Genomic DNA, 24853 nt, shown 5'->3' on the forward strand with positions numbered 1-24853 from the left:
GCTCCCTGAAACTTCAGGTTCAGAGCTCCCCCTACTGGCCTGAGGGAGAAACTGCGGTGGATGTTAACTTACTGGCCAGTAGATTTCCCCATTACCTCCAGGCTCAGCATTAACCCTCAGGAGGGCAATGCCGTTGTGGCGACCAGGTCCTAGGGCGCCACACTCCCCCTTAGTTAAATTCAGTACTCCCGGACTGTAGAAACAAAACATAACATGTCATACATTTCATCCCAATATGGGAGGCACATTCTCTTTAACGTTACAATCTTAAACATTTCTATAAGAGTCCAGTGTGGCTCCCTGCCGGGTGTCCATTACACTGCTCCATGGGGGACCCGCCGCGATCAAACCCCCAACGTAGGCTCTGGGCGTGCGTCAGAGCATTGATGACCCCACTCTATGCACGCCGGACGGGTTTTTCTTCAGGGGTGTTTGAGCACACTGGTGCTAACTATGAACAATTTAGGTGTTGGCCACCCATAGTCCAGTGGCCCAATTGTCCATTTTCGCAATCAAAGAAAAAGAAAACATTTTGTGCACAACATGACAGACATTTTGCATAACTATTTACACTCTAATAAGTACTCTTTACTTTATACAGTAGACTCCCTATACCTTAGAGGGGGTTGTCCCCGAGTGCTGCGCTGGGACCTACGTAGCTCTGGTGTTTGCCCCTGACTACGTGGTACGTCTTCTATCTCAGCACTACAGGTGGGCCTAACCCCAATAGGTAAGCGTGATGGTTGCCTTTGTGGTCCAGGAGTCGCCAAGGGTATGACAGGTTCACCACTGACAGGGGGTTGATCCTCCTGTTCCACTGCTGGCGTGTCATCTCGTGCTGGAGCGGACGATTCTTTAGGTGGATCCGGAACCTTTTCTGTTTCTGGCTCGACCAACTGCGGAAACGCCAAAACTGGTACCACTATGGCATTGTTGATTCGGGTCCAAGTTTTGGGGAACTTCCCAAGGATGGTTTGAATCATCTCCCCTTCTTTCTCTTGACTTTGGGGACTTCCTTGTACTCCTTCCATTTCTCTTTGGATTCGGCACCGTTCAGGGCACGCTTTCAGGCGGTCTCGGGAAATTGCTTGACAGGTCTTGCCTTCATCTTTGCTTATGAGGCATACCTTACTATTGTCAAAGTTGGAGGGGATAATGGTGTAGGGCTCGTTTTCCCACTGATCATCCAACTTATGCGTCTTCCGCTTCTTCTTGAGGACTTGTTCTCCAGGTGCTAAGGGAGTTGCTGGGGCTGTTTGATTGTAATGCTGTTCTTGTCTCGTTCTTGCTTGAGACAGGCTCCTTTCCACGCACTCCTGGACCTTACGGTACCGCTGCTGCCGTTCTGCATCCCAATCCTCTATTTCTTGAACCGCCTCAGGCGACACAGTCCCCATCTCAAAGTCTACAGGCAACTTGCCTGGTCTGGCTCGCATCAGGTAAGCGGGGCTGCAGTTGGTCGAATTCACTGGGATGTGGTTGTACAAGTCTACCAGATCTGGCAACTTTTCTGGCCATTGGTTCCTCTCTTCCAGCGGTAGGGTCTTCAGCATATCAATAACCACATGGTTCATTTTCTCGCACAGTCCATTGGTCTGGGGGTGGTACGGTGTGGTTCGAATTTTCTTACAACCGTACATGTTACAGAACTCTTGGAACACTTCAGCCTCGAATGCAGGACCCTGATCCGTCAGTACCCTTTCCGGATAGCCGTGCGGTCGACAAAAGGATGCCTGGAACGCTCTAGCTGCCGTCCTGGCTGTCTGGTCCTTCACAGGCACTACTACCAGGAAACGAGAGTAATGGTCCACAATGGTGAGGGTGTACACATAGCCTGACCGGCTTGGTGTTAACTTCACGTGGTCCAGGGCCACCAACTCCAGGGGCTGCTTCGTGACAATTGGCTGTAGGGGAGACCTTTGGCTGGCATCATCCTTCCGCCTCAAGTTACACGGGCCACAGTCTCGGCACCATTTCTCGATCATCTTTCTCATGTGCACCCAGTAGAACCGATCACGGAGTAAGGCCTCCAACTTCTTCCACCCGAAGTGCCCGGCGTTATCATGATACGCTGCTAGGACCATTGGAGCATCCCTCTGCGGAACCACTATCTGCCAGACAAGTTCATTTGTTCGATAGTTGACATATCTCTTGCAGAGCTTGCCCTGGTAGGTGAACAGTCGTCCCCTCTCCTTCCACAGCTGCTGGGCTTCCTCTGGAGCGTCTGGGCCAAGATGGGTCTCAGCTTGCGCTAGCTTCTCTTTGACCAATCGCACGGCCGGGTCACCATTCTGTGTTTCTTCCCAATTATGGTGGAGTAATGGATTGACCGAGACCTCGTGCTGGGTTAAGCGCTTCACTCCCACAGCATGCTCACACTGTGAAACACCCTGGTGATGGAAAGCCGGTAACTCTATCTCTTCGAGTTCATCCAGGTCTTCTCCAGACTCGGGTAAGTGAGGCATTCTGGACAGCGCATCAGCATTGTTATTCTTCTTGCCAGCCCGATACTTGATGGTAAAGTCAAAGTTAGACAGCCGGGCCATCCATCGCTGTTCCATCGCACCTAACTTGGCTGTTGCCAGGTGTGTCAACGGATTGTTGTCCGTGAAGATGGTAAACTTGGCCGATGCCAGATAGTGCTTGAAGCGTTCAGTCACTGCCCACACAATAGCGAGGAACTCCAGCTTGAAGGAACTGTAGTTTTCTGGATTCCTTTCCGTGGGCCGAAGCTTCCTACTGGCGTACGCTATTACCCTCTCTCTGCCTCCCTGTACCTGGGACAGAACTGCTCCCAGTCCCACGTTGCTGGCGTCTGTGTACAGTATAAACGGTTGGCTGTAGTCAGGGTAGGCCAGAATTTCTTCTCCCGTGAGAGCCCCTTTCAGCCGGACAAAGGATGTTTCCAGTTGGCTGCCCCATTCAAATGGAGGGCTCTGCTTCTTAGCCTGCTTCGGCTGGCCCACCAGGAGATCTTGAAGGGGCGCTGCTATCTTGGTGAACCCATCAATGAACCTTCGGTAGTAGCCCACCAGTCCAAGGAACTGCCGCACCTCCTTCACTGTGGTGGGTCTTGGCCAGTCCTTAATTACCGTGACTTTCTCCGGATCAGGTGCCACGCCTTCTGCGCTGACCACATGACCCAGGTACTGTACCTTTGGCTTCAAGAGGTGACATTTGGACGGCTTGATCTTCAGGCCATATTTCGACAAGGACTCAAACACTTCTGCTAAGTGCTTCAGGTGGTCCTCATAAGTCTTGGAGTAGACTATTACGTCATCCAGGTACAGCAGCACGGTTTCGAAGTTGTGGTGGCCCAAGCAGCACTCCATCAACCGTTGGAATGTCCCTGGGGCGTTGCAGAGCCCGAATGGCATACAATTGAACTCACAGAGACCCATTGGTGTCGTGAAGGCAGTCTTCTCCTTGTCCGCCTCTGCCACGGGAACCTGCCAATACCCACTGGTGAGATCCAAGGTGGAGAAATAGTTAGCTGACTTTAAGGCTGTTAGTGACTCCTCTATTCTGGGTAGTGGATAGGCATCTTTATGTGTAATGCGGTTAATTTGCCTGTAATCTACACACATTCTCATTGTACCATCTTTTTTCTTTACGAGCACTAGTGGAGCTGCCCAGGGGCTACAACTATCTCTGATAACCCCAGCCTCCTTCATTTCCCGTAACATTTCCTTGGCACACTGATACTGTGCGGGGGGTACAGGGCGGTATCTTTCTTTAATGGGATGATGATCACCCGTGGGGATTTGATGTTGAACCCCTTTCACCTGCCCAAAATCTAGGGGGTGTTTGCTGAAGACCCGCTCATACTCCTGTACCACCCGGTAAACCCCATGCTTTTGGTGTGAGGGGGTGGAGTCGGTGCCCACATGTAATTTTTGGCACCAGTCTTCCGGCTGCCCCTTGGAGCCATTGTCTTCCGCCTGGTCGGACGGGATCAAGGGTTCCACTGCTTTAATGGTATTGTTGCTGACAGTGTACAATTTTGCCACAGTGGCATACCGGGGCAATTTGGCCTCCTCCTCCCCACAATTCAGGACACGGACGGGCACTCTCCCCTTGCGGACGTCCGCTACCCCTCTGGCTATCAGGACTCCAGGCCTACTGTCTGAATACATTGGTTCTACCAAGGCATGGTAATCCTGACCCTTGAGGCCTATTGCTGCCCGACACCATATCAACATTTCACTTCTTGGGGGTATTACAATGGGGAGGGGGTCACTTACCCTCACACTGCCAATTTCTCCTCCGGCCAGCTCTACCTGCTGCCTCCTCATCAGGGCTCTGATCTCCCTCTGTAGGACACGCTGCTGCCCGGAGCTGGCAGTTTCAGACGCCTGCTGTAACAAAATTATCACTTCGGCAATACAATTTTCTATCACATTTGTACCAAGAGTTAGCAGTGGGTCAGATTCTTTGCGATCAATATCTACAATTATCATCCCCTGACATGGCAATTCCACCCGCCCCACTTTAATGGTTACTTCTTTGTACCCAATCTGAGGTAAGGGCTGACCATTACTGGCCACAATTGTTAAATCATCATCTGGGCCATGGTCAATGTCTGAATCGGCCCAATATCTTTTGTACAGTTTGTGGGGGATGGTTGTTACCTGGGACCCCGTATCCAGGAGGGCATTCAAAGGGATTCCATCCAGCACAATAGGAAGGACCGGTCGTCCTCCCACATACTTGCTGCGGCTGGGGGTTGAGCCGGGCTTCCTTACACCTGGGGGTCGGCTCCTGGCCCCAGGCTCGGCCCATTTAAAGGACAGCGTCGTGCAATGTGGCCCGCCTGGTTGCAGTTGCGGCAGATCGGTTGTCCTGTTGAATCGTACCGGTCTGTGTCTCTGCCTCGGGTCGGCCGAATCCTTCTCTGTCGCATCCATGGGACGTCCTCTGGGCTGGAGGCCAACTCGATTTTCGCAGGCGAGGGGGTCATTTGTAGAGACTGCACGGTCTTGGCAAGGGCAGCCACAGTCTTGGTCAGCTCCTGGACCTGTTGTCTGAGCTCCGCAGTGGGATCCTTATCCAGGGACTGCGCCTCAGCCCCTGCAGTGGCTCGTGTTGCAGGCACCACCCCGGGGTACGTGATAGCAGGAGGCCGGAGGGGTACTGGGTCATTCGGCGTAGATTCTCTCAGTACCCTGATGGCCTGGTCCTTAAACTTGGCAAAGTCCAGAGCAGGGTTCTGCAGGACCAGGATACGCAGCTGGGTCCTGTGGGCATCTGACAGGAGCCCCTCTATGAACTGCTCAGTTAGGAGTTTGTCTTCTTCACGTACACTCTCTGGGTCCACCTGTTTAACTGCTTTCAGGGCCTCTTGCAGGTTTAGGGCATAGTCCCTTATGCTGTCTGTGGCCCGCTGCTTGCACCCAAAGAATCTCATCTTTATCTCTGCTGCGGTGCGAGTGTCAAACGTACTCTTTAGCTTGGCCAGTATCTGGGCTGCTGTCCCTTTATCTGTATCAGGCCATGACTTCGCTTCACGCTGGGCTGCGCCGGCTAGCTGTCCCATTAATATGCCCACCTTCTGGCTCTCAGTCAGCGGATACACCTGGAATAAGCTGTGCAGGCTTTCTCTGAAGTCACTCAAGGTATGGGACTCCCCGAAGTATTGCGGCAGCCATTCTGCTCCCGGTATGTATGGCATGGTGATCGGCATTACCGGCGCTACAGTGGGGGCCGGGGCGACGGCGACTGGGATTGCTTCTGCTGGTGCTGCGGCGTCTCGGGCTATGGCAGCCACCTGCCCTCCCTCTGAGTCGGACATCTTCCTCCCCCTTAGTGAACCTTACCAGGCTCCGTTCACTTTTCAAATTTTCTTCCGGGTCGCGCGGGGTTAACAGCGCTCTGCTCTGATGGCGCGCTCCCTTCGCGCTCTTTGTCAGGCACGCCCCCCTTCTTCCTGCGCTCGGCGAGGCTAATGGCGGCGGTGGTCTGCAGCCAGTACACAATCTTTTAAGCACAATTCCGGCAGGCGCACAGTACCCGGTGGGACCGGGCACGAAATCCTGTTCGTGACGCCAAACGTTGACTCGCCCACCCCAGGGCTATGGGACACCCGGTGCCGGGCTGGACTAATCCGGTGGTAGTCAGTGGTGGCTGGGCCCGGCTCCGTGGCCCTGGTGGGTGTCAGTAGAATATGTGGCTTGCTTGTTAATGGTTGTGTTCGTGACGCCACCTGTGGTATGCGGCTAATAAGCCGCCGCTGCTGTGTGAGGCCTCCGGGATGATATTATGGCAGCTATGATGGTACTGCTCCCCACAGGTGGAGCAATGCCCGGGGCACAGTTGGTGCTTGTGAAAGTCTATGGTGCTGTGTGACTAACACGGTGCAGGGCCGACAGGCGAGGAAAGAACCAGGCACAAACAACAGTCTCTTTACCTTTTCCTCTTTTACTCTGGGAACAGTCCAGTCCTGGGAGACCGTTACAGGTGGTGATGGGGATCCGGTCGGCCTGGAAGTACTTGGGGTGATCTTTCTGGCCAGCTGAGTATGAGGCCTACTCCTGTACCTTTCTTGGTGATGATAGGACCCTGCTTCTCTGAATCCAGCAATGGCCCTCTTCGCTGCTGGGACCAATAGCACGTCCCTTCCCTCTGTAGGTGGCTGCGCAGGCCCACTCCCTGGTGCTTCTCCGCTGGGGTCCACACCGGGCCCTGATGCTGCAGCTGTACCTTGGATGTGTCTGGGCCAGGGGCTTGCAGCTCCCCTGCCCTTCGGATTCGGCTACCAGGGACGGATTTTATACCCTGGCAACCACAGACTCCGATGTCCGAGTCTCTCTGCTGCCTCTCAGCTACTCCTGCTTCTCTGGGCCAAACTGCTCCAGCTCTAGGCCCCAGATTCACAGGACAGCTCACTCTGTGTCTGTTCACTTCTGCTGCTCCCTACAGACTACCTCACTCCTCCCCCAGGTCAGGCTTAAGGAAGCTCCCTGAAACTTCAGGTTCAGAGCTCCCCCTACTGGCCTGAGGGAGAAACTGCGGTGGATGTTAACTTACTGGCCAGTAGATTTCCCCATTACCTCCAGGCTCAGCATTAACCCTCAGGAGGGCAATGCCGTTGTGGCGACCAGGTCCTAGGGCGCCACATATAGGTGCCAGAGGAGCCCTTTTGCCCGCAGGCGCTGGCACTTGGATCTCTAGCCTGTGGCGGTGGCTGTATATCCTCTGGTGCGGACGGTTGCCTTCTCACTGGTTTTTGGTTGTTAGGAAACCCCTGAGGTTCCGGTCACTAACGGATTTGACCTTTGTCGGCGGCTCCAAGCCTGGTCGGGGTCCGCAGGCCCTGCCTGTGTGTGCTGGCTTCACTTCGCTCCCCGGTTCGGTACCGGCGGACCACCGCCCGACCCCGGTCCTACGGTTCCGCGCCGATTTTCCTCTCCTGCAGACGGCAACCACCGTCTGCCAACCTTGCTGTCAGTGCCTGGGCTCCAACCCAGACACCAGCAGTAGCTCCTTTCACTTTCAATCCCTGAACTGTACTCGAGCTCTCCCCGAGCTTAACTAACTGCTTTTCCTGCCTCCAGGACTGTGAACTCCTCAGTGGGTGGGGCCAACCGCCTGGCTCCACCCCACCTGGTGTGGACATCAGCCCCTGGAGGGAGGCAACAAGGATTTTGTGTCTGACTAATGGGCCTGTCTGGGGGTGTGGGGTGTGTTGGTGTCTTACCTGTGACGACCTGGCTAGTCCTGGGCGCTACACATGCTCATTCTTTTTCTCAAGAAATTCTGCAGAAAGAATGTTCTTGAGAAAAAAACGCAGTGTGCACACAGCTATTTTTTTTTTCCATAGGTTTTGCTGGGGAATGTCTGCAGAAAGGTTACAGCCATTTTCACAAGAAATGTCTGCAGCAAAAACGCAACAAAAACACGGGTAAAAACGCAGTGTGCACACAGGGCCTTAGTGTAGTTACACACCAGCAAATACAAATTGCAGCCCCCAGTAGCTGCAGAAAAAAAATACTAATAATAATAAGAATAGTAACAAAAATAAATAAAATAAAAAAATAAAATAAAAAGTGAAAAACGGTGAATTTTATTTTGTATTAAAAATAATTGACTATACAATCAATATTAATTTAAAAATAAAAATCGCACCACCTTCCCTTTATGTAGTTCCTCTATAATACTCTGTAACACCTGCCTGGATACACAGACTCAGACGGGCTGTAATGGACAGGCTAGAGGGTAGCCACTCACCAAGCAGGACCCCCAGAATCCTGAAACCCTTTAACCCCTATACAGGGATTTGGAATTACACAGGGCCTCGGTGATCACTACCTGTGGAAGGCTGCACTCCGATGAGAGTAGTAGTCAGGCAAGGTCAAACCAGGAATAGCGGAACAGGGACAGAATCGACAGGCAATGACGTAATCAGAAAATGTAGCAGAGGTCAAATCCGGATCGGGCAGTGAGGTACAAAAACAGTAAGCAGGAGGGTAGTCAGAAAACACAGAAGTCAGCACACAGGAATCATTAAACAGAATAGGATGGACCAGGAGCCAGGAAATCAGAACTATCTCTGGCAGAGGTCAGCAGACAGGAAGGGAACTAAGAAGGGTGTCTTCCCATTGGCTGTAGCTGAATGATGGTACTTCAGCTGGGAGACACCCGCCACCTACAGTCAGCCAGTGGTACTGCAGATCCCCAGGAAACCCAGACCAGTGGATGATCGGAGCCTGCGCCCACCAGCGCCGCTGGTATCGACTCCTCTCCTATCACCAGCACTATCCACGGCAGGAACACGGCGTCGCCTGGCGATCGGAGCAGAAGTCGATGGAGCGGACTCCGGTAGGGACGTAACATACTCCCATGAAGATCGTTAATTGCACTGCATCAAAAAGTTTTAATAAGATTACCGTGGGTAAATAATAGCACTAGGAACGCTTACAATACGGATGCTTAGTTGTAATGATACAGCCCAGTGACCTAATTATTAAAAACATATGTGCAAATTACAGTATTACAATTGCAGTCTTAAAGCAGTGGTTTACACTATTAAAATAATAACAATGTGGTAGAAAAAAGAAATGGCCGCACATCTAAAATTCATAACTGATCAGAATGTTAAACCAAGAACCTCATGTTCAGGTATTTAATTTTCTGCTTGGCGGCATTAGATCAAGTTATGAATTTTAGATGTGCGGCCTTTTCCTTTTTCTACCACATTGTTGCTATTAAAATAATATTGCCATACAATTTCCAAAAAAAAAACAATGCAATGCCCAGTAATAATCCTAGTGCAGAAATAATAATAATGATGCAGTATTACCGTATATTATCTTATCACTGTACCTAAACATAGTGTAATATAGAATTGCCTACCCCCTCTATACTGTACATATGCAATTTCCAGAATACAACTACATAATTTTACAATATCCACATAGGGGAAAAACTGTCAATCATATCTTCCTAGTCTCCTTGTTTCTGGCCCTGTATACATTATGCCTTTTGAGAAATGCTGAAGTGGTTATAGGTAAAACATACAGATTTGTAATGAAGAAGCTGGTCCCCATATATGATTAATATTACTGCATTGAACTGAATATTTCAAGACAATGATTGACTTGTCCCATTTTTTGCATTCCTGTCATTCTTGGATACTAAATCCATACAATTATCATGTCCTTCTATTTGCAGACACATTTAAAATACTATACCCCTCTTATCAAATCCGACTCCTTCTTCATTATCACCGCCAGCACGGAGCCATCGGTTTGCACCAATGAAGCAAAGACAAAATTGGACATACTAGTGGAAGTCAGGTAAGAAAGGTCATTAAAAAGGAGACGGGGTTTTCATGCTGAAAGAAACCCCCTTAAAGGGAACCTGTCAGTCAATTCATACTACCACTACCACGGGCAGCATGACTCACAGCCTCGTTGACCAATTGCAATTGGCTATATTTTTTTCAGGAAAACTCCGGCATTTCAAAAATCGGGCAAGGGACTATAGTTGTGGATAAGACTAGTCCGGCACCGCCCTCAGCCAACTTCTCCTTTCTCCAGTTGACGGACAGATTTCTACCATTTGTGTACATAGGAAAAGTTCAAATGAAGAGTTCAGAAGAAAGTAGGGAGAAGTGGCTCATAAGTGTAGAAAGGAGTACCGTATATTCTTTGAAAAGATATACAACAAAGTGTATTAGAATTGATTACTGTAGGTGGTAAAAGAAGCCGGAAAAGAAAGAGCGCAAATAGGGTCTTATCCGGGTAGGAAAACAGGGGTGAAACACCACTGAAGGCGAACCTTGTGGGGTTGTGAAAGTTACAATCCCTTGTATTTGTATGAAAAACAGGGCTGTTGCAGCCCCATGTAGATGAAAACTGTAGGCAGTAATAGAAGGGGTTAACGTCGCACTGCCGCAGAGAAAAGACAATCCAAGGAATCTTCGATAGTGACTTTATTATACAACGCAGTTTGGACACTCCATCACCACAGTGATTTTTTCCTGAAGGAGATGAAATCCCTGAAACGCGTTGTATAATAAAATCACCATTGAGTAATCCTCGGATTGTCTTTTCTCCAAATGCAGTGGGACGTTAACCCCTTCTATTACCGCCTACACTACAGTTTGCATCCATGGGGGGCTGAAACAGCTTTCATACGAATACAAGTGGTTGTAACTTTCATAACTCCTACAAGGTGAGCCTTTATCAGTGCTTTACCCCTGTTTCCTACTCGTAGAAGACCGTATTTGCACTCTTTTCTCTTCCAGTTTGTTTTCAGCTTTAGATTTGCTTGTAACAATCATTATCACAAAGTTTGTTAAAACAATAACAACCATTAAATTCAGATTATTGGATGGGTCTCAGACTGCAGAGAGCTGACATATAGAGAGTCTCTGGAGGATCTGCCACATCAGTGCATTACACGGACAATCCATTGAGTAAACCAAGTACTTTGTAATGCAGCATTTACGCTATAGAAGCAGCGCAGAATTGCAGATCTGATTTGTGGACGCATACAAATTGTTTAAATATTCCCTTTGGAACTCTATATATGTAGAATTGTTCTACTATAGAGCACACGTTCTATGGATAAAATCTTCGTACATACAAAGTACAATGTATCCTGGTGGTGCGCAGAGGCAGCATAGCCCCATCTACTGTCTTCTATGCTCCTTCCTTGGAACAAATTAGCGATGTACATACTTTATGTACCGTATTTTCCAGACTATAAGACACACCTGACTATAAGACGCACCCTGGTTTTAGAGGAGGAAAATAGGAAAATAAAATTTTAAGCAAAAAATGTGGTCATGACACACTGTTATGGGGCGAGGATCTGCTGCTGACACTGTTATGGGGGTAATGTTCCCAAATTCTCTACTAAGGTACCCCATCCTGGTAATGATCTTCCTGCCTTGTATATGATCCTCATCCTTGTATATTTGTCCCTCATCCTGATAAATAACCCCATCCTGGTATAGCCCCTATCCTGTTATATACCCCAATCCTGATAAATACCCTCATCCTGCTATATAGCCCCATCCTGCTACAGTTAGGTCCAGAAATATTTGGACAGTGACACAAGTTTTGTTATTTTAGCTGTTTACAAAAACATGTTCAGAAATACAATTATATATATAATATGGGCTGAAAGTGCACACTCCCAGCTGCAATATGAGAGTTTTCACATCCAAATCGGAGAAAGGGTTTAGGAATCATAGCTCTGTAATGCATAGCCTCCTCTTTTTCAAGGGACCAAAAGTAATTGGACAAGGGACTCTAAGGGCTGCAATTAACTCTGAAGGCGTCTCCCTCGTTAACCTGTAATCAATGAAGTAGTTAAAAGGTCTGGGGTTGATTACAGGTGTGTGGTTTTGCATTTGGAAGCTGTTGCTGTGACCAGACAACATGCGGTCTAAGGAACTCTCAATTGAGGTGAAGCAGAATATCCTGAGGCTGAAAAAAAAGAAAAAATCCATCAGAGAGATAGCAGACATGCTTGGAGTAGCAAAATCAACAGTCGGGTACATTCTGAGAAAAAAGGAATTGACTGGTGAGCTTGGGAACTCAAAAAGGCCTGGGCGTCCATGGATGACAACAGTGGTGGATGATCGCCGCATACTTTCTTTGGTGAAGAAGAACCCGTTCACAACATCAACTGAAGTCCAGAACACTCTCAGTGAAGTAGGTGTATCTGTCTCTAAGTCAACTGTAAAGAGAAGACTCCATGAAAGTAAATACAAAGGGTTCACATCTAGATGCAAACCATTCATCAATTCCAAAAATAGACAGGCCAGAGTTAAATTTGCTGAAAAACACCTCATGAAGCCAGCTCAGTTCTGGAAAAGTATTCTATGGACAGATGAGACAAAGATCAACCTGTACCAGAATGATGGGAAGAAAAAAGTTTGGAGAAGAAAGGGAATGGCACATGATCCAAGTCACACCACATCCTCTGTAAAACATGGTGGAGGCAACGTGATGGCATGGGCATGCATGGCTTTCAATGGCACTGGGTCACTTGTGTTTATTGATGACATAACAGCAGACAAGAGTAGCCGGATGAATTCTGAAGTGTACCGGGATATACTTTCAGCCCAGATTCAGCCAAATGCCGCAAAGTTGATCGGACGGCGCTTCATAGTACAGATGGACAATGACCCCAAGCATACAGCCAAAGCTACCGAGGAGTTCATGAGTGCAAAAAAGTGGAACATTCTGCAATGGCCAAGTCAATCACCAGATCTTAACCCAATTAAGCATGCATTTCACTTGCTCAAATCCAGACTTAAGACGGAAAGACCCATAAACAAGCAAGACCTGAAGGCTGCGGCTGTAAAGGCCTGGCAAAGCATTAAGAAGGAGGAAACCCAGCGTTTGGTGATGTCCATTGGTTCCAGACTTAAGGCAGTGATTGCCTCCAAAGGATTCGCAACAAAATATTGAAAATAAAAATATTTTGTTTGGGTTTCGTTTGTTTGTCCAATTACTTTTGACCTCCTAAAATGTGGAGTGTTTGTAAAGAAATGTGTACAATTCCTACAATTTCTATCAGATATTTTTGTTCAAACCTTCAAATTAAACGTTACAATCTGCACTTGAATTCTGTTGTAGAGGTTTCATTTGAAATCCAATGTGGTGGCATGCAGAGCCCAACTCGCGAAAATTGTGTCACTGTCCAAATATTTCTGGACCTAACTGTATATAGCCCCATCCTGCCATATAGCCCCATCCTGCTATATTCCCCCATCCTGCTATATTCCCCATCCTGCTCATAAGATACCCCCATCCTGCTATATACCTCCATCCTGCTCATAATATACCCCCATCTTGCTATATACCCCGATCCTGCTCATAATATACCCCCATCCTGCTCATAATATACTTCCATCCTGCTCATATTATACCCCCATCCTGCTATATACTCCCATCCTGGTATATGGCCTGTATCCTATGGCACAGAAAAAAAAAATAAACGTTTATACTCACCTTTCCTCACGCCACGCAGCATCGCTCTCTTCCTGTCTGTGTCAGCAGCAGCGCCGCTGACCTGTGAGGAGCTGTTCCCCTGCAGCACCATGATGCCCTCCTGTCTGCCGGCTGATGTGTGTGGAGCCATGTGCACACAGAGATGATGTCATCCCTGTGCTCACCGTTCTCTACACAGATCAGCGGGCAGGCAGACAGGAGGAGATCGCGATGCTGCAGGGGAGCGGTAACGGGTGAGTATACCGTACTTATTCATCATCTGCGCGGGGGGGGGCAATAAATATAGCCGCACATGATCACTCTAGGCTGCAGTTGCCATCGGTGATCACGTGGGCCAGCTCTTTACTATGCGCGCACCACCCGCCCATCATCCCGCCCACCTGTCAGCGCTGGCTTTGGCGCTGAGAGATGATGGGCGGGAGGATACATGCATGTGAAATGAGCGGACGCACGTGGTCACGGCAGGCTGCTACAGCCTGCTCGTGCCGCCGATGACCCGCTCCACCGCAGCACCCTCATTCCCCGCAGCCACATTCAGACTATAAGACGCACCCCCCACTTCCCCCAACATTTGGGGGGAAAAAAGTGCGTCCTATAGTCTGAAAAATACGGTACTTACTTCTATTATTAGTTTGGAGCTTGGATTCTCATTTTTTTTTTTTTGCAGGTATTCAGGCAAAAGAACCGAAGCCAATGCAGTAATAATAGAGGTGCAAGTTCTATCAGGGTTTCTCCCTATTAAAAGAAGTGTGAAAAAGGTAAGGCACAGGTATTTCCATTAAGAAACGTCATACAAAACTTCATCCAGGCACTTAATTGAAATTTCACAATTCTTGTGCAAATCAATGTTGTGCCAACATTTTGCCACTTCTGTCAAAGTGGGCAAAGTTCAAGTGGCGCCCGATAAACTCATCATAATTTATGCTACCAAAGTGGAGCAAATTATAACAGAAAAATCAGGGACTGGAGTATTATTTCTTGCAGTGATGCGAAGCAGTCAAATTCATTAAGACAAAAAGGGGTTTTCCTACAAACAAAGTTAATTTTAAAAGTTAATTTTCATCAATAGATCTTGGAATAATAATAAGTTCCACAATTGGATGTGATTAAAAAAATGTTCCTGTGCTGAGATAATCTTATATATGTGGCCTGCTGTGTACTGTGTAATGGCCGTGTCTGACCGTACAAGGACATGGTCTGATCATACCAGAGTTTCTGGACAGGGGAGGACGTAAAAGAGCATAAAACGTTAAAAACTGTTTGCTGTGTGAGTCATGAGATATGTGGAGTATGAATTTGTATGCTTGTACCTTCATGTTTACAGAGAACAAAAAAGAGGACACATATGCAGACTTGCAGCCAAGCAAGAATTATAGTCACTAGTTGGCTGCAAAAGTGTGCAATTTTCCACACGAGAGCTACTGGAGAGAGCTGCTGTCAAATGAGATGATTGTGTCTGTGCCCAGAACTGTAGATGTGTGCTGCACTGCAATGGGAGAGCTGCTGAAGTGATTGCCAGCGGATTGATGCAAGCACAAGAAAAAAGTGTTGCAAGTGTTAGCTCAGTGCAATATACTTGCTGTCTACCTAAGCTTTAATATTTTTGCTTCTGCAAACTGAAATACATTTTTTTATCATTTTATATTTGTATTTTAACCTCATATTTTGATATAATTGCATCATTTTTTAGTTTAACAAAGCTTAAAACAAAGACATAAAAATGATCCCTTAATCATGTGTCTTATTTATTTTAGTTGAAAGATAATCCTATTGTGGAAAGAACAGAGATCAGACCTGATAAAGTTATGATTCACATGGCGAAGGTAATGACATGTTTTTCTCCTAGGCAAACCCATATATATATATATATATATATATATATGTGTATATATATATATATATATATATATATATATATATATATATACGGTATATATATATATATATTAGTGTAATGACAAAAAAATTTCATGAAACCATGTGCAATCGAGGAACTTTTATGGGTAATTTAAGAATAAGTATTGCTTTTTTTTGTTTTTTAAAAAAAATTTCCCCCTTTCATTCAAATGAAATAAGGCAAACATTATTTTTTTCCCCCAAAAAAAGGACATGCAATTTTTCATTATTGAAACAATAATAGTAATAACTAAGCAACTTTTATTATTCGTTTTTTAACAAATACGGTATAAAACAGTTAATTATAAGTACAATATGTACAAAAGAAGTGTTTAAAAAAAAATTTTTCCTATGAATTTTAGATTCAAAAATTCAATTTTTTTCGATTTCGCATGTAGTTCCTCCATCAGTTTTACAGCACGTTCAGCATTTTGGTTAGATCTGGGAATGTCAATTAATGACTCCTCGACCAACCAGTGCGCCTTCAAACACTTAATTGCCTTCTTGCACTTTGTGTTGGTGAGTGAGGTTAACAGTTCATTGAAGGACGCTTCGTTGTAGTGTTGCGACTGGAACCAGGCATTTGCCCATTCATAGCAGCTGAAGTCGCATGCTATACCGATGACGCGGCGCCACTCTGGTATCAGAAAAAATGCTATAACAGCATATACAGCTCGCGAGTTCCATCTTGGCATGTGCAGGTTTGGGAGTTTCTTCCAACTGATTCGAGGCCAACGTGATGTTGTTTTGTAATGACGATATGCCTGACATAGTTCATATAAGAACTTGAAATCATCTCGCCACCCAGGATTCTCGCCTGTGTTGACATCATCTGTTGCAACTTGGTGGTAATCAATCTGAAGTGAGGCATAGTTTTCTGTTAATTTGTCAATGAAGAAATAATTGAGTTCTGGTTTCTTCGTTGACTCTGGAATAAGGAAATTCATGACGTGCTTCAGTAGGAGGTCGAGTACATGGTGTTGACAGCCAATGTATTGTGGCTTCTGAAAGCCCTTTCTCAAGACATCATCCTGTATCAGCGTTGCAATCCCGTTCAAACGACCAGTATTTACTGCTGCCGTGTCGCAGATTATCATGCGAATATTTTCCCAAGCGTCGTATTCATCAATTAGCTGATGTAGTTCCTTGTGAATAGCCGTGGCAGAACCATTCTCACATTTCAGAATACCGAGTTTGATTTCGGTTGTGGTATTTTTCAGCAGAACTACTTGATACTCTTCCCCTTGGATTCTTTTACCATCGAAGTGGAGACAATAGGGATCTTTGCTTTGAAGTTTTGCAAAAATTTTGGTTTTCATTTTCTGTCCTTCTGAGATTATTCGTCTCCAGACACTCGACTGACTTGGAGCCGGTACATCATGACCTTGTTCAGCAATGGTTGCAAGCACCTTATTTGCTTTATGTGTAGAAATGTTGTTTTTCAGTACCAGTAAACTCGCTGTTGTAGTGCTTGTTCTTTTGTATTTCGGTGTGCGTTCAGGAGAAGATGACGCGGAAGAAGAGGTTGGCTTTGGAGTCTCGGGTAAAGATTCAGAGACAGTATCATGTGTGGGTTGCGATTGCGAAGTGCTGGCTTGAGCTTGAAATATTGATAGTCAGATTCGTTTTCTTGGATGAATTGATTCCAAAGGAGCTTGTTTGAGTGTCAAATAACCAACCTTGCCTCCACTCTCAACTTGCCTCAGGGCAATATCGTATTAAATTCCTCAAACAAATTATGATATTTGTCTCACTTTCTTTTTATATCTTTCACTGAACTACCAGACCTATCCCTGTACGCACTCTTTCATATCAACATTTACTTTCTTATTTTCTTTCCCAATATTACTTAGAAATCTATAAACATTTACACTATTTATTTATTACGATAATTTTATCACTTATTCACTTCATATACACTTTTTAAATTAAAAAACTTATTCACAGTAAAATTCACTTTCTAGTATCCAAGATGGCTGCCTGACTCCAAACGTACCACATGCTTTTCAATTCTTTCAGCTCTTCTTATAGCACATGTTTGTAAGGCTAGATCTTACTTTTAAAGAAAACGTTAAATATAAATTTTTAATGGGTAACAATTAAAATTGTCATTTTTTTTTCACTAGATTATTATTATTCTAGATGTTCTAAATTATTCCTGAATATTCTAAATCATTCCAGAATCTTTAAAAAATTAAAACACGAAAAATCGTTTTTTTTTTTAAATTTTGAAATGAAAAAGAGGGGGAACTTTTTTGAATATTTTACAAATTTGATGATACTAATGTCATTTGAATGCAATTGTTCCTCGAATGTAAGGGGTTTTATTTTCGTTTTTGCAAAATTTTTAAAATAGTCATCACACTAATATATATACATATATATATATATATATATATATATATATATATTTATTATATATACACACACTTTTTTTTTTTTTTTCTTTAATCAATATCTATTCTGTATTCAGGTTATAATTTGTATTCCTCTCTGCCGGTAGTGTATGGTCAGAAATGCTACCAATTTGGTGATGTTATTTCTAATTTTCCATGTCCATGTGTGTATTAAAACTGTCCTGAAATCTTTAAGTTTTCACTCTGGCCACTGGCTCTAATAATCATCAGATGCTACCTGTTGTGTATAGATAATTTTTCAGCAGTCATTTCATTATCATCGCAGACAGGATTATAATAAAAGGTAAAACTTAAAGCATTGGCCATTCACAATAAGCGATGATTATCACTCACCTTCTAATACGTGGACAATCTGTTCTAATTCCCCATGAACATTTATAAATTTCTGCACACCAAGAATTGCTGCAGCGATTCCTCCTGTTCCAAGTCTGCAGTCACCTGTAGCTTATGGTAGGTGTGTCCAATAATTTCCTACACTTCCAATACTGCAATTCAGGAATCCATAAAATTATTTTATGTATTCCAAGTATTAAAACACCTGTTGAGTCTGTACAAGTATGTTGACGCGTTTTGACTCTACTTGAGTCTTAAGCCCGCTTTACACGGTACAATATATCTTACGATGTGTCGGTGGGGTCATGTCGTAACTGACGCACATCCGGCATTGTAAAGTACATTGTACTGTGTGACAGGTACGTGCGATTGCGATTGAACGTTAAAACGTTCATCGCATGCACATCGTTCATTTCTCAAGAATTGAACGTCAGATTGTTCATCGTACCCGGGGTAGCACACATCGCAGTGTGTGACACCCCGGGAACGATGAACAGATCTTACCTGCGTCCTGCGGCTCCCAGCCAGCTATGCGGAAGGAAGGAGGTGGGCGGGATGTTTACGTCCCGCTCATTTCCGCCCCTCCGCTTCTATTGGCCGGCTGCCGCGTGATGTCGATGTGACGCCGACCGTCCCTCCCACTCCAGGAAGTGGACGTTCGACGCCCACATCGAGGTCGTATGGACGGGTAAGTACGTGTGACGGGGGTTAATCGTTTGTGCGGCACGTTCAACAAATTGAACGTGCCACACATACGATGGGGGCGGTTACGATGGCATACGATATCGTATGCGAAATTGCAACGTGTAAAGCAGGCTTAAGTCTTAACATGTCTAAATCAGTCACTGACCACATTTAAAAACACCATTTTTTTTGTATAGATTTATTCATGCCTGTTAATGTAGTGGCTGCTGCTAATAATCAATTTAAGTTATTAATATGGCTAAGTGGTTAAGATAGACAAATAATACTATATTATATATAAGTGGTTAGTAGGGTTAGTTCACATGTGTAACCTATTTAATCAATTGTGATGTCATCAGGGGAGTATCTGTTTCAGTGTTTTTAAATGTGGTCAGTGACTGATTTAGACATGTTAAGACTAATGTGGGCTTTACACGAGTCGACCGATCGTGCCATTTCACGATCGATCATACCCGCCCCCATCGTTTGTGCGTCATGGGCAAATCGCTGCCCGTGTCGCACAAAGTCATTAAACCCCCGTCACACGTACTTACCTGATGAGCGACCTCGCTGTGGGCGGCGAACATCCTCTTCCTGAAGGTAATGGAACATTCGGCGTCACAGCGACTTCACACAGCCGCCGGCCAATAGAAGCGGAGGGGCGGAGATGAGCAGGACGTAAACATCCCACCCACCTCCTTCCTTCCGCATAGTCGGCAGGTGCCACGGGATGCAGGTAAGCTGCTGTTCATCGTTCCCGGGGTGTCACACGGAGCGATGTGTGCTACCCTGGGTATGATGAACAACCGGCGCAAAGAAGATTAAACGATTTTTTAAAAATGAGCGACCTGTACACGACTCACAATTCGTAACCGATTTGCGATCGTTTACAGACGCTCATAGGTGTCACACGGGCCGATGTCGCAAGCGATGCCCTTGTGCGTCACGAAAACCGTGACCCCGACGATCTATCGCACGATAGATCGTCTCGTGTAAAGCCCGCATACAACTCATGTAGAACAACAAGTATAGATAAGGACAGCTCCTGCAGGGTGATTCAGTGAAGAAACATTTTTTCCCAGATATGTACATTCCTATCTCAAGAAGCTGCAAAAACCCTAGTATATGCTCTTATTATCTCCCGTCTGGATTATTGCAACCTCTTGCTCTGTGGCCTCCCTTCTAACAGTCTCGCACCCCTACAATCTATTCTAAACTATGCTGCCAGGCTAATCCACCTGTCTCCCCGCTACTTCGCGACCTCTCCTCTCTGCCAATGCCTTCACTGGCTTCTCATTGCACAACAACTCCAGTTCAAAACCCTAACCATGACCTAAAAAGCCATCCACAACCTGTCTCCTCCTTACATCTGTGACCTAGTCTGCCGGTACTTACCTGCACGTAACCTTCGATCCTCACAAGATCTCCTTCTCTACTCCCCTCTCATCTCCTCTTCCCACTATCGCATCCAAGATTTCTCCCGTAACTCCCCCAAACTCTGGAATGCTCTGCCACAACATATCAGAATCTCACCTACCTTGACAAGCTTCAAAAGGAACCTCAAGACCCACCTCTTCCGACAAGCCTACAACCTGCTGTAACCCTCAGTCTGATATAGCGCCGCACGACCAGCTCTACCCTCACCTACTGTATCCTCACCCATCCCTTGTAGACTGTGAGCCCTCGCAGGCAGGGACCTCTATCATCCTGTACCTGTCTGTGCCTGGTATTGTGTATGATTATTTACTTGTCCCTATTATGTATACCCCTTTCACATGTAAAGCGCCATGGAATAAATGGCGCTATAATAATAAAAAAAATAATAATTTTAGAAGCCAAATTATTGATCCTAGTTGGGCAGAGTTATCCTACTCTTGTGTTTTTATTTTTTTGATAGCTATATTAAAACTGTGGCCCTATAGCATCAATTATACAGTACCTCTGCACATGTCCATTTCTTTTACAATTTTCTTTTGTCCACAGCTCACCCATGAAGTTGAGCATTTCAGATTCTCCATCAAGCAAGAATTAAACATAAGCAATCTGCAACCTGCAAAAGTGAAGATTTGTGACTGCTATGCTCCAGGTGAGTAGTAAAGACCTAAATTAAACAATTTATTACATATATCAATAATTCTTTTTTATCTCTGATGCCAATGTATTTTAGGGAGTTGTCCACCTTTGGGGCCATTAATTTTTTTTTTCTTACTTAAAGGGGTATGCCCATCTTCAAGATCTTATTCCAATATGTAGTAGGTGTAATAATAAGAATATTAGAAAATCCATCCAATTAGAAATGTAGTATAGTTCTCCTGATATAGCCATGTCTCTTACCTCATGTGCAGGGCATTGCAGGTCATGTATTCATGGTTACGACCATGAACAGTTGTCGCGGGCGGAGGAGGGGACGCTGCGCTCACCCACTGCTTGGGTCCGGCTGCTGCTGCTGCTCGGTGGTGGCTAGAGCGGTGGGCCGGATCCCGGGGACTCGAGCGACGTTCCTCGCCCGTGAGTGAAAGGGGGTGGTTTGGTTTAGGGATATTGTCCGTGACGCCACCCACGGTTGTGGTGAGATTGGTGACACCACCGCTGCTCTGGATGGGGATCCCGGGGGCGATGACAGGGAGCAGCTTGGATGTTAGTTCTCCCCTCCGTGGGTAGGGGGGTTGGTTGTCCCGGGGCCCGGTGAGGGGTAGGGATGGATGGCAGGCAGGTTACGGGGCCTGGTGAGGTGCAGGGTCGCGGGGGCAGCGCTGTGCCGCACGGCACGGTGGTACTCACTCAGCCAGTAATTCACACGGAGTCTCTGGTCAAACAAACGGCTGGATGGACGGGTCCCACAGACGGCTGCAGTAGTTCTCCCGGTAGGTTGATGGTGACTGCCTTTCCCTGCACCTGTGTTGTGTTTACGGTCCCAATGGGTTCCCACCGGTAACCCGCTCCCCAGCTTGGATGGTTGCTGAAGGAGCCCCTTTTGCCCGCAGGCTCTGGCCCTGGGAACTGTAGCCTTGGCGGTGACTGTGTTTCCCTTTATGGTTTGAGCTGTCGCCTTCAATCGGGCCTTGATTGCTGGGAAACCCCGGAGGTTCCCTTCGCTAACGGATTTGACCAGTTTTACGGCGACTCCTAGCCTGGTCGGGGTCCGTAAGCCCTGTCGGATGGTGCTGGCTTCTCTTTGTTCACCGGTCTGGTACCGCCGGGCCACCGCCCATCCACGGTCCTTACGGCTCACTCCAATCGGCCTCTCCTGCAGACGGTCACCACCATCTGCCAACCTTGCTGTTCCGTCCGGGCCACACACCCGGACGCCGTCAGTCTGCTCCACTACCACTTCACTTCCCTAACTGCACTCGAGCTCTGCCCGAGCTCAACTCCTGAACTCCTCTGCACTCCTTTCCCGCCTCCAGGACTGTGAACTCCTTGGTGGGCGGGACCAACCGCCTGGCCTACCCCCTGGTGTTGACATCAGCCCCTGGAGGAAGGCAACAAGGATTTGTGTTTGACCAAGGTGTGCCTAGCCGGGGTGTGGGGTATATTGTTGTAGTACCTGTGACGTCCTGGCTTGTCCAGGGCGCCACACAACTTACTAACTGTCACTATATAAGTGGACCTAAGGTATCCTTGGTTATTGTGGCACCCATGAGGCTTCCGTCGCCACAGGAACATTGCACCCCAGCCAGAGGTGTGATGTCCCATCCTGGGTAAGGAAAGGAGTAAACGCCGGTCCACAGGCAAATTCACACTACACCCATTGTTAGGTACACACAGGGACCAGGGACAGTGGCAGCCACCCTCCCATGCTGCATGCTGGGAGGGGCCGTAGACCCATCCCTGCTTCCATAGGGTAGAGCTTAGCAACTGGGTGGGTGGGAGGAGCCAGCGTAGAGAAGAGTAGTTACAGGAAGGTCAAGTCAGAGAGTTTCAGTTTACCTCAGGGAGGAGGGGAGTGAGGAGGTCTGCGTGAGGCAGAGGAGGAAAGCTGAGAGAAGTGCTCTAGTCAGTCAGGAGCAAGAAGGAAAAAGTGATGCTTCCTGGTGAAGACCCTGGGGCCCTGTAGGTCCAGGTGACACCAAGTAGAGAACAGAAGGGATTCCAGGGCCACAGAGAGCTTTCAGGCTAGTGGCCTGTTCCACAAGAAGATTCGGTGGAGGGATCAAGCTGCACACAGGGGACGGTCCCTAGAAACTGGAGGAAGAGAAGTCATTTCCAAAAGTAAAAACCGAGGCCCAGGGTAGCTGCAAGCAAACTACCGACAGGCAAGCCCCTGGCCCGCAGGCTGTAGTGGAGGCCAAGCCAGGTTCAGCCAACAAGGGTGAGGCTCAGAAGTCAGCTGAAGAGAGGAACACAATAGAAGGGTGCATCGGCATTTATTCCCAGATCTGCCCAGGATCGGCGGAGGTCCCTGACAGTGGGTCTCAGCAGTCCAAAGGCACCAGTGTACACCAGCCAGGAACTGTGAGTAAATATCTTGAAACTGCACCCCCTGGTGTTGCCTTTTGTTATTTCATCTGCACTGCATAGACTTCCATCATTGCATAGACTTCCATCACTGCATAGACTCTTACGAGCACCAACTGTTGCCCCGGGGTACCGCTCCACCTGTGGGGAGCAGGACCATCCAAGCTGCCATTCCACCAGCCCCGGAGGTTCCATACAGCAGCGGCGGCTTAATAGCCGCAAACCACAGGTGGCGTCACGAATATTATAAGCTTTAAGCACCCCCACTGAAGCCTTATTAATTGACTCCCGCCAGGGTCACGGAGTCGGGCCCCGCCACCACTGACGACCCCCGGACTAGTCCGGCCCGGCACCGGGTGTCCCATAGCCCTGGGGTGGGCGAGTCATTATGACCACTAGCAACTAACTGTGACAATATGCGTGATCGTAACCGTTGATACCTAAGATTCTGCAATGCCCTGCACATATGGTAAGAGACATGGCTATATCAGGACAACTATATTACATATCTAATTGGAGGGATTTTCTAATATTTGTATTACACCTACTGCCTATTGAGCTAGGATCTTAGCGATAATACATAGATTTAAGAAAAATCATCCTTGCAATTGAGTTCTATAGAAACGTTTGCACTGTTGCCTTTGTATCTATTGTTGTGTGTAGAATGACAACCTTTTTTTTTCCGTATTTTTCTGAGCTGCTCTCAGATGATTTATGACTGAAGACCACATGAACGTTGAGTATGTAGGGAAGGAAAAAGGCTGTAAAAACCAAAACAGTGCCAGATTTTGATAGAACCCAATAGCAAAAATGATTTCAACCCCAAATGCATACATTTAAGTTAGAAAAAAATTAAGAATTAAATTAAATAATAATAATTCAATTAATCTCTTTATAAATTCGTCCACTTAAAATTTTTTTTACATTTAGTTTTTTCCTCCTCACCTTTCAAGAATTATAACTTTTTAATGTTTCCATTGACAGTCAAGTAACAGCTTGTTTTTCTGCAGGACAAGTTGTAGTTTTGAAAACCTTTGTTCCTTTTGTCATACAGTGTATTGAAATATGCGAGAAAATAATCCAAGTGAGGTGGGATTGAAAAAAAAAACATCAATTCCACCATTGTTTTTTTGGATTTGGTTTAATTTTGTGCTAAAAATGATTCAGTAAATTTGTTCTAATTTACGATAATGGAGATACCAAATTTATTTAAGTTTTATTTTATGTTGTTGTTTTACTACTTAAATTTTGCAAAAAAAATGTTGGCTTCAACCATTTTATTCTGAGAGTCATAACTTTTTGTTTTTCACATAACCATATAAAGACTTCATTTTTTTATGTGGTGATCTGAACTTTTATTGGTACCATTTTGGACTCTATATGACTTTCTGATCTGTTTTTATTCCATTTTTTTCGGCACAATGACGTAAGCGACATACAGTGATTCTGCTAGACTTCATATACTGGGTCCTATAGTGCCATGACAGTCAATCAGCCAGTGGCGGACATTTCATTGGTGTAACCTGTGCGACTGTACAGGGGCCCAATGGTTAAGAGGGCCCATTTCTACCTCCAAAGAAGGTTGAATTGTTTATT

At 46.3% G+C, this 24853-nt stretch overlaps 1 protein-coding gene across 1 annotated transcript in view; it reads left to right on the plus strand.

The window, feature by feature from the left end:
* Nucleotides 1-24853, plus strand: part of LOC142312623 (alpha-2-macroglobulin-like protein 1) — a 174685-nt gene that overhangs the window by 148149 nt on the left and 1683 nt on the right. The window contains exons 31-34 of the mRNA XM_075351618.1: nucleotides 9670-9794; nucleotides 14137-14227; nucleotides 15224-15292; nucleotides 20783-20885. Coding sequence (XP_075207733.1) covers nucleotides 9670-9794; nucleotides 14137-14227; nucleotides 15224-15292; nucleotides 20783-20885 — 388 coding nt within the window. The remainder of the gene's footprint in view (nucleotides 1-9669; nucleotides 9795-14136; nucleotides 14228-15223; nucleotides 15293-20782; nucleotides 20886-24853) is intronic.

The sequence above is a fragment of the Anomaloglossus baeobatrachus genome, chromosome 5, assembly GCF_048569485.1.
Source record: "Anomaloglossus baeobatrachus isolate aAnoBae1 chromosome 5, aAnoBae1.hap1, whole genome shotgun sequence".
NCBI classification, from domain to species: domain Eukaryota; kingdom Metazoa; phylum Chordata; class Amphibia; order Anura; family Aromobatidae; genus Anomaloglossus; species Anomaloglossus baeobatrachus.